General features: G+C 43.7%; 1 protein-coding gene across 1 annotated transcript; it reads right to left on the reverse strand.

The window, feature by feature from the left end:
- Nucleotides 1-1,235: 1,235 nt before the first annotated feature.
- Nucleotides 1,236-9,760, reverse strand: LOC119381296 (uncharacterized). Its single transcript, XM_037649198.2, has 4 exons — nt 9,631-9,760; nt 3,929-4,086; nt 1,899-2,024; nt 1,236-1,342 (listed from the first exon to the last, which is right to left on the reverse strand). Exons 1-4 carry the CDS (start codon nt 9,654-9,656, stop codon nt 1,236-1,238), a joined length of 417 nt encoding a protein of 138 aa, XP_037505126.1. The 5' UTR covers nt 9,657-9,760.
- Between the last annotated feature and the right edge of the window lie 846 nt (nt 9,761-10,606).

Here is a 10,606-nt window from a genome sequence, read left to right on the forward strand (position 1 = left end):
CATGGCAAGTGAAGCGAAATGAAGCAGCAGCGCCGTAAGTTCTCGCGTCGGCCGCCTGTGCCGGTTCGCGAGCGGAGCTGCTAAACTGTATTGGTTCTAGAAACGTTGCTGGCAGGTACAGTGCAAAATGGAGCAGCGTCAGTTTTCGCTCGGCTGCAGATTGCTTTACAAGCATGTACGCTGGGAAAAGCCGGATGAGCTGTCAGCTATTCCACCATGTTCCCGGTCATACATAGTTTCAAAGTGCTCCTTAGCTGCTGTGCGCTATTGCATGTATTTTTAATGTTTCGAGTTTAATCTCCGATGAGGCGAGCACTTGTGCTTATTTTTTGTCTCCTTCAGCTGCTGCAGTGCAGGATTATCCTAAAAATCCGAGAGGTTATTTTTACTGTGGAGACATGGGCACCTTGACTTAATGAAGTTCGCAACATATGCATAGTTTCAGTTAAAAACTTCGTTAAGACTTCACAATACAGAGGTTTGGCTGTATAGCCATTTCTATTTGCCTGAAGTTAGGCCATAACCGATTTGAAAGAAATACAAACAATTGTTCAGTGTACAAATAAAGCCAGACAAATATTCAGACCACGATTTCTTCTTACCCTTGATGTGGGTATTTTGACAACACTCCACTGTGCACTGAATACCAAAAATTTGACAGCAGTTATCCATAGAGAAATATTTTTATAGTAAATAAGCAGTACTCGTCTTGGGATACATAATTCCAGCTACAAATACATAGGGCAATTTTCAAAGTTTTTTACTTTTATTTGATAATTTTTAAGGTCGGAAATGCTCAACACCATAACAAGCGCTGAACCTCGTTATCAGCTTCCCGACCCTTGTCATGAGCTTACAGCACGCTCGTCAGGATGAACGAGAAAATTGCTCTGAGCCTGCACCAAATACGTGTAACTTCGCTTATAGTACTTGATGGATCCAGAAACTTTTGCAGTGAGAGATTCACGAGGATACAAATGCTCATAGTGCAGTCATTTAGCGATTACTTAAAAATGCGTTGCAGGGTTCCTTAAAGAAGGCATTCTAATTTCATCTGTTTGAGTGCCTTTATGCTTTATGAGGCATACCCACACTGTAGTAGCAACTTGCTTGGTATTGCGGAAGTGCGATCTACTAATACAGGTTAACTTAATTTATCGCTATGTGAAGATATGCACCCACCTGCTTCTGACCATGGCGATTCAGATTTGCCTGCAAAGTGCAACGTACCTGGGTCATTGTACCTTGTCTGGAGGTGATAGGACTACGGACTCTGCACAGACCACGGTCTTCTCCTGTCCCATGACTTCTCTCAAAAGGATCGATGCTTTCTGGTCGACCACTGTCCGAGGGGGAATGGAACGCAAGAGAAAAGAAAAAAAGGAAGGCAAGTTATGAAGTGAGAAACAAATCAAAACAAACAAGCTATTGGACAACAGCTAAGAGTGACTGACCCCAATCAGAACACAACTTCATGGCTGGGAATACCCGTCACCTCATGCCAAGCAAAACATTTGCCACAGCAGCATTCAAAACACCTCACTATGCTAGCAAAGTCCAAATGGGACGCAACCATTTCTGTACATAGCACACTTGGAAAAGTGTGCATTTGTGCTGGTTGGCTTGAACATGCTGGGGAAACAGCGTGAATAACAGGATGCAACAAAAGAAAAGAGCACTGCTCTTTGGCAGCAATGACCAATTCAAGTGTTGTAAGCCCCCTTTACCTACGAGTGTTCGTGCTTACTGCAAAGCTGTTAGGCCGCGATGGCAAGTCACGGCAGAACAAACGCCAAGCCTTTGATAGTTTGAAGAGGGCTTTGGGAAACAAGAAGCTGGGGAAGACTGGGCACTGGATGTGCGAGGAGGCAGTAGCAACAAATAGGCGGGCAGCACACCTTTAAATGTTGGCACCGCGGAGTCGGAATCCTGGTCAACGTCGAGGGCAACAGGCGTGGTGTCCAAGAGGCTGCTACGTCTGCCTGCTGACGACCTCGTGTTGCGGCTTTTCCTTAGGATGGTGACTACCAGAGGTTATGAAGCGTTATCAATTATAGTTTGGCACGTACCAACAAGCCTGATGACTTCAAGTTTGGCAACCTTAAGACACAGAATTTTTTATGACGCCTAATAACAAAACAAAGATAACGGATCCCGGCTTTAAGCATCTAACTCGTCACAAGTAAACATTCTGAAAATCTCATCTGTCGGAGTATTTAAGGCTTGCAAATATTTTATATCAATGTATAACTTGCCTGAAATCATAACGTTTATGAGGGTTTTGTCCTAGTTGAAAGGTTAGTGGCATATTTGAGACAATTTAGTACGTACACTGTTTGCTTTACTTGTTTTAGCGGATGCATATTACAGAACTGGAAATTTTTTGTCCCTCAGTTACAGTGCTAAGAGTCGTACACAAGGTTTTCCTTTTTCTTACATTTTGCAATTTTTAACAATTTCAACAAGCTCACAGTAAAACAGCGCCGGCAAAAACAACAGACAAGACGAGGAGAAGGACACTTAACACAAGGCGCCTTGTGTTACGTGTCCTTCTCCTCATCTTGTACGTTTTCGCCGGCGCTGTTTTATAGCGATTATGAATGAACTAGCCCAAATATAGATCTTGACAAATCAACAAGCTGTAGCTTACTTTCAGAGAGAGCCAAAAAAAAAAGACTTGCACCTGCTGTATAGGTAACAAAAGTAGGCATGTAATAATGGGTTTCTAAAAGCGCTGATTGTGGAGTATACCAGACATCACACCTATTCCTGCAAGAGAATACACTGGGTGCTCTAGCAATGACCTCAAAGGGATACTAAATGTGAACAACATACAGAATGGTATTAATAAACTGCTATTATTTATTACCGAAGACTTCAGTACAGTCTGCGTGAGCTACAAAAAGTGCGAGAATTAAAGACTGGCATTGATACTGGCTTTAAATTCCCACAACAGCTTGTGATAGCAATGCAAATTTTCGAGTGTTAGTTGGACCGCAGTTCATTTTTATTATAAGTAAGTACAAACCACATAACAATTTACTCATTACAAACTACGTTACAAGCCAAAAACTTAACATGGTGCAAGATTAGGAAATTTTCACAAGGTCAAAATTGATCAAGTTCGAGAAAATAAAATTAACGTCACCTGTACAAAAAAACGACATTGAACCTATCTGTTGACCATCAACCCCTAAACAAAATTTTCAAACAATGATCACTCTAAGCCTATTCTATAGGTTCTTTAGAATTATTTTATGCAATTTGTAAATGTAACACTGCTCTTGCAGTCTTCTTCATACACCACAAAGCAAAATGCGATCCACATACATGAAACGATTGTTCTTGTGTAGGTCTTGGTGTAGTAAGTCATGTGCTTAAGGCAGCTGCACTACCGTGAAACTTGAGAAGTGCGCAGCGCGGTCAATCCTGTGATTCCCTTGGCGCTTTCCACTGCCTCGACACTCGCACGCTAGCTAGGGAGTCTACATGACCGGCCGTTTAAGGCGATGTCAGCCTTTGATACACTACATGCCGCCAATGCACTGCCGCCCACCAAAACAGTGTTGCCAGAGGGTGACGCCGCGCAATCTTGGTCCCCTTTTAAGGCATTTTTAAGTTGTCACCACCCTAAAACGGCCAGACATGTAGGCGGGGAGTGCCCTTTCTTGCGCGTATCGGGCATCAGCCGCATGTTTTAAAAGAGCTTTTCGCACTTTCAGGTGAATTCGCGAGATTGATGGTTGGTTGTTTTTGTAGATTATATTATTTTAGACCTTGATTATTTTGAACTGGTTTTGAGCATTGTTAGCCTTGTTTTTGAGCATTGTTAGCCTTGTTGGACGACAGTCTGGGCTCCTAAGGTGCTACGCACTTCAAATACTTTTCTTACGACACAGCATGCTTTGATTTTTTAACAGAATGCTACCTCTCGAGCACCGGTCGACCTCGGGCTCCTCCTCAATCATGACAGAGTTGAGCGGATGTTCACGCCTGTCAATCATGCTGTCGCTTTCTTCGGGAATCACCTTGACGTTCCCGAATTCGTCATAGCCCTGCCTGCCAGGTGGATGCAGGGATTGCCTCCTGCGCAGTGGTCATTTACCTTTGAATGTCTGCGAAAGTATACAATAAAAATTTGCAGTTTTGTAAGCATCATCGGACATAAAAATGCCAAGCCCTACACTCGAGTTTATTGGCATGACGATCAATAAGCTTATGGTGATGTGTTGGCGTGATGCAGCCGAGGTAAATGGTGCTACCAGGTGTCTTGCAATGCTGCCGTGGTGACGAACAGCGCCAGTGGTGTTGAAGCAGGCATGACGCATGAGGTGCATTAGACACAAAACCGTTGGCATTCGTAGCTTTAATGGGCCATGACACTGTAAACATACTAACCTCAGTTTCATTGCAGCTGAGAATAGAGACCCCAATAAGGTCCGTCATGCCGAAACTGCAAAATAGGTGCTACTTCTAAACCACTTGGAACAGTGGCAACCACCATTTTGGCTTGCAGTGTACATCACGAAATGAGCTATACAAAGCAAAATCATCTTATACAGAACCTGACGAAATTTGATAATATATACATTCACAGGTGTTTCGTTTACCGAGATGGATGTACACCAGTCAGCAAAAGTTTACGGGACGCGAAATATCCGAAAAACATATTTTTCCTTTATCTGGGAACATGAAAACAAAAAAATATTCCAGCGTGTAGTTCGTATTGCAACCGATAGAGTCACCAGCTTGAGTAGAAGTGCTGCGCAATAACAAAGCAGAAATTCCCATTTTTATGACGAATTGTATGGCGCTATACTATTCGTCATGTCATACCAACTAGACCAAGCCGCTACCCTACTAAGTCCCATTTGTAGTGGGGCCTGCGTCCCATAAACTTTTGCTCACTGGTGTACCTATAGGTGTGCGGCACCCTAATACCCTCGTGTATAACCCGCACAAAATATTTAAAGTATTTGGAGCTAAAGTTAAAACGAAAAACACAAATTCCGGTCTGCAAAGATGGCTTCACGGCAGCGCTTCAGAGCTATGCAAGGAAGCCAAGTACAAAGCAATACGCTGTGACAAAATGCTGGCCCAGCTCCAGCCAATCAGTAGTAGCCGAAATAGAAAATTATTAGTTGCACTCATCAAGAATAGCTCCCATAAATGACTTCTCTTGAAGTGTGATACTATATCGTGCGATAAATATTAACAAATGTAAAATCATGCGAGCTTCTAGAAAATCTTCGTGCTCCCCACCATACCACATTGATAACATTAATTTACAATCACTCACTCATATAAATACCTCGGCGTATAGATTACAGCAAACCTGAACTGGTCTACCCATATTCAGCACTTCATTAGGAAAGCTAATCGCATGTTAGGCTACCTTCGTCGAAATTTTAATCATGTTCCTCCTTCCTTGAAACTCCTCCTTTATAAAACACTAATTAGATCTAAATTGGAGTATGCTACCCCGGTCTGGGATCCCACCCAAGTAAACTTAATTTCTGCTCAAGAAATGCTCCAGAATAACTCAGCACGCTTCATTCACTCTAATTACAGCCGCACCACCAGTATAACTTCCATGAAATCAGACCATTCCCTCCCATAATTATCATCGCGCAGGAAAGTGTCACGCATTGCATTATTTCATAAAACGCATCATCCTGCACTACGCGATCGCCTCATCCCTGAGCCATCTTATGTATCCCATCGCACAGACCATCGTCACAAGGTCGGAATCGCTTCATGTAATACTGAGCACTTTTATCGTTCATTTCTACGACGAACCTCTCGCGATTGGAATGGCCTTCCTGCGGACGTTGTGAACATTAATCATCATGAACAGTTCCGTAATTCCGTAGCTAATATTGTATACTCAGGCTCTTTCTAACTCACTGTAAGTTTATATTTTGCTCCCTTGTTACATGTGCGTTTTCTTCATCTTTTTTATTGTTGTTCCTTCGTTTCTTGTTTTTTGTATCAAAGTGTTGTTACCACTCCCCCTCGTTAATGCCTATGGCCCTGAGGGGTATAATAAAATGAAATGAAATGAAATCCGCAAAGTCGGAAAATGAGTTAACTCTGAACATTACAAAGGGTGAACAGGTACGCAAACAACAGCTTAATGGCCTGAACAGATTGGCATGTGAAGCAGAAAGTCACAGTTTCGCCGCAAGGGCGAAGCAATGAATGCGATAGCAAGAAATTAATGCTATACGATGTGAGGCTCGCCAATGGATACTCTCTGTTTGAACAGCGCTCCTGTTGCAAAGGCGGCCGAAGCAGCGAAGGAAACTATCGTGCTTAAAGTGTCGAGCTGTGACACTTGATAGTTCACGCTCATCTTCGGTTTGTTCGTTTAGCGGCGTCCCTTGAGCTCGAGTGACTTTCGTACGCTCTGTAACATGAGCGCAGACACCACGGTGAAAGCTTGAAACGTCCATCCTCCCCTCACCACGAGAAAACCGCGCGAGCAGACAGCGGAAGGGCAAGGTTCTCCCTGCGCAAATATAAGAAGAAGCGAGCGAGCGAGCCGACGACTTTTAAATGCGCCCGTCGCCCTCCTAGCGCCATCTCGCTGGTAATGAAGAAACGCTTATAAGCGCCGGCCGTCTCTGACTCCGTCCAGCGGCAAAGGGTGTGTATATAACGCTCGCCATTAACTACGTGGAGGATCTGCGTTTCGTGGCGTAGTGGTTAGCGCCACTCGCTGGTTCGATTCCGCGCTACGGAAGCATTTTTCTGAATTAGTTTTCTTTGGCGCTTATATATATATATATATATATATATATATATATATATATATATATATATATATATATATATATATATATATATATATATATATATATATATATATTAGGGGTGTGCGAATATCAAAATTTTCGAATACGAATCGAATACGAATATCCACCTTCGAATATCGAATCGAATATCGAATATCAAAGGAAAAATGCCTCCACATTAACAATATTTCATTTAACAGGTAGCTATTTGAAAAAAAAAAAAACATTATCAGCCTGACTGGCAACACAGCATACACTGCTATCTCCAGAACACAATGTCCAGGCTAGCACAATGCACATCACAACACAAGCAAATATCACGGCACAATTAAAGTAATGACTACATGTTATCATGAAGAAATATGAGTTGCTCCACATGATCAGGCAGTAGGCGCTCCCTCGTAACAGAGACAACCCCTCCCCCCCCCCCCCCCTGCCACTGTAAAGGCACGCTCGCTTGGAACAGAAGTGGCTGGTATAGGGAGTTACATGGGGCAAAGCTTTGCCAGACTTGGGTATCTGAACAGTCCGCAACCAGTCACGTGGGTCACTGTCTTCTTCAGAAGTGGTCCCGCATAGTGAACGAGTGGTAGTGCGGCACGTTACGGCCGCATAATATTGGAAATGTACTGTTACATGATCGCGAACAGCGCTGCACGTCGGAGATGCACCAGCAATAAATCATACGTATTGGGGCGCTTGTCGCAGGCAGATATAGTGCCTCCGTGTACTTACGATGTTTATCGCTCCTCTCGGCAACGTTTTTAGCGATACGAACGCAGCAGAAATGTGGAAGACGAGTTATTTTATGCATTATAATAGAATTGCATATTCGAATTTTTCGAATATTCAAAGTTATCGAATATTCGAAACTTTTCGAATACACGATTTCGAATCGAATACGAATATTTCGAATGTAATATTCGGCGAATATTCGAAACTTTCGAATATTCGCACACCCCTAATATATATATATATATATATATATATATATATATATATATATATATATATATATATATATTGAAAGACGCAGGAACACTTCACCAGGCAGGGCCAGCAGCAGCGTTTATGCGTTTATGCCGCGATGTCTGCCTCGGCTCAGAACAGCAACCAACCAACCCAATGGCGATGATGATGGTTACGTACAAGTGAGAACGATGAAGTACGATAAATGTGCTTACTCTAATTTCTCCCCGTCTTCGAAGCGGCCAGCCTGGCCGCAACTCAAAGATCAGCTGAACGAGTAATGAAAGGCTTCATGCGTGACACGTGAACAATTTCTGTGCTGCGACGACGGTGGTCAGTGACGGACTGAAGCGGGGTGACGAGATAGTTCACTGGGGAAGTTCGCCGTAGAACGGTGTATGGGCCAACGTACCGGTGAAGAAATTTCTCGCAGAGCCCTGACGCTCGAGTCGGGGTCCATAGTAGAACCTTATCTCCGGAATGAAATGTCACGTCGCATCTTTTGCTATCGCAGCGACGTTTTCGTTGTTCTTGAGTGGCTTCCGTGTTGCGCCGAGCAATTTCACGGCATTGCGCGACTCGAGCTGCGAACTCTTCTGGTAGAGAAGTACTGGACGGAGCTGGACCAAAGAAGAATGCCGTGTCGAAGACTGCGGATGCAGATCGTCCATACACAAGGAAAAAAGGGCTGTAGCCGGTAGATCTTTGTGTCGCGATATTATATGCGAAGGTGACAAATGGCAAAATATTGCCCCAGTCTTTGTGATCCGGACGTAGGTACATGGAGATCATGTCAGAGAGCGTTCGGTGAAAGCGCTCAGTAAGACCGTTCGTCTGTGGGTGGTAGGTAGAAGTGGTTTTATGCGTCGTTCCACAGGCCCGTAGGACTTCCTCGAGGACGTGTGAAATGAAGGCTTTGCGCCGGTCACTCAGAAGAACGCGAGGAGCTCCATGGCGGAAGACGATAGACTGCAAGAAAAAGTCGGCGACTTCTGTAGCAGTACCGGACCGAAGAGACGCAGTCTCGGCGTATCTTCTCAAATGATCGACTGCAGTGACGATCCAACGGTGACCGCTAGACGTCAAGGGCAAGGGACCATACAATTCAATTCCGACAAATTCAAAAGGCGTTGTCGGACAGGGAAGAGGCTGCAGGAAACCGGCGGGTGGGGACGTGGACCGCTTACGGTGCTGACAAGACGCGCAGGAGCTCACATATTTGGCTACAGACGTGGACAAGCCGGGCCAGAAACAGCGGGTCCTGATGCGAGAGGTACTGGGATCGATACCCAGCACCTCCACCACTCTGAAAGACGCAGGAAGACTTCACCAGGCAGGGCCAACAGCAGCGTTTATTCCGCGATGTCTGGCTCGGCTCAGAACAGCAACCAACCAACCCAATGGCGTTGATGATGGTTATGTACAAGTGAGAACGAGTAAGTACGATAAATGTGCTTACACTATATATATATATATATATATATATATATATATATATATATATATATATATATATATATATATATATATATATATATACATATATATATATATATATAGTAGTGGGAAAAGAATCACGCGGACCCCGATAGAAAAAGGAATGAAGAAAGAAACTACGACTTTCGTTGGTTTGGCACTGTATATTTTCACTAACGTTTCGTCTGGTGGACAAGACTTTGACGAAGTCTGGTCCACCAGACGAAACGTTAGTGAAAATATACAGTGCCAAACCAACGAAAGTTGTAGTTTCTTTCTTCATTCCCTATATATATATATATATACTTATACATATACGGTGCATGACGGCGACGGCAAAATCCAGCCGAGACTGTCCATATAATTGCTATCGCAATAAAACACTCACCGTTCCCGAGAATAGGACAAGTCCATGTCTCAGATGCCTGTGAGAGAGATGTCACTCCCGGGTGTCATTATGACCTGTAAAAGCTTGATGTCTCGCGTGTTGTTGCTGGCCATGGTGTGCATAAGCTGCAGGTTTGTTTCGAACCAAAACTTGATCTGCATTTTGGAGAAGACACTTTAGTACTTCGCAACGCGAGGATGCTATATCAGTGACAAGAAACAAGAATAACAGCTAAAACACAAGATATTTCCTGCAGTGATGCTTAAGCGAAATGGTAAGTCAACTTAGAGTCCGAAATTTCTCCGAGAACGCTATTGTAATATTTTTCACCACCATTATATCAGAATAGAAAAATGAAGGTCAATGTACTGCTTTCGAATTTCGCAAGTAACTCCAGGATGCGAATGTGGGTATGGTGTCACAGATTTCAACGTTCTTTACTTTTCCTATTTTGGCCACATTGGCTCAATAAAATTTCCTTGAATTTGCCATAATAAATCTGGCTCCCTCGAGGGAGCCCTACAACCCATTTTTTAACATAGCCTGGAAACGCTCCCAATTTGTAATCAAAGCTCTTGTGAACATGCGAGTCAAGCATTATAGCGTTGCACGCAGTGGGAAATTTACAACTTTGTCTCGAAGGCGGCAATGAGTTGCTTGCTTTCTCCTTGCGAAACTACACAGAAGGCAGGAGCATATGAACACATCTCGTAGTGGCGAGGTAGTGGCCAGTTGGCACTTTGGTGCATGTTTGTTGCACCAGAGCACAGCCTCAAAAAACGTTTACTGCGTAGCGTAGATACTGTGGCTGCCCACTGGGTGCCACCATTGTGCATGTCTGAATCAGAAGTAGAGGGTAACGCAAAAAAGAGAACGAGAAAATTCTCAAGACAGTGCTAGAGACGTAACCTTCGGGCAGCCCATGACTCCCTTGCGCTCCCATGTTGATACACACAGGCTTGAGCACAAGTCAAGC

This window comes from Rhipicephalus sanguineus, chromosome 2, assembly GCF_013339695.2.
Source record: "Rhipicephalus sanguineus isolate Rsan-2018 chromosome 2, BIME_Rsan_1.4, whole genome shotgun sequence".
Classification (NCBI taxonomy): Eukaryota; Metazoa; Arthropoda; class Arachnida; order Ixodida; family Ixodidae; genus Rhipicephalus; species Rhipicephalus sanguineus.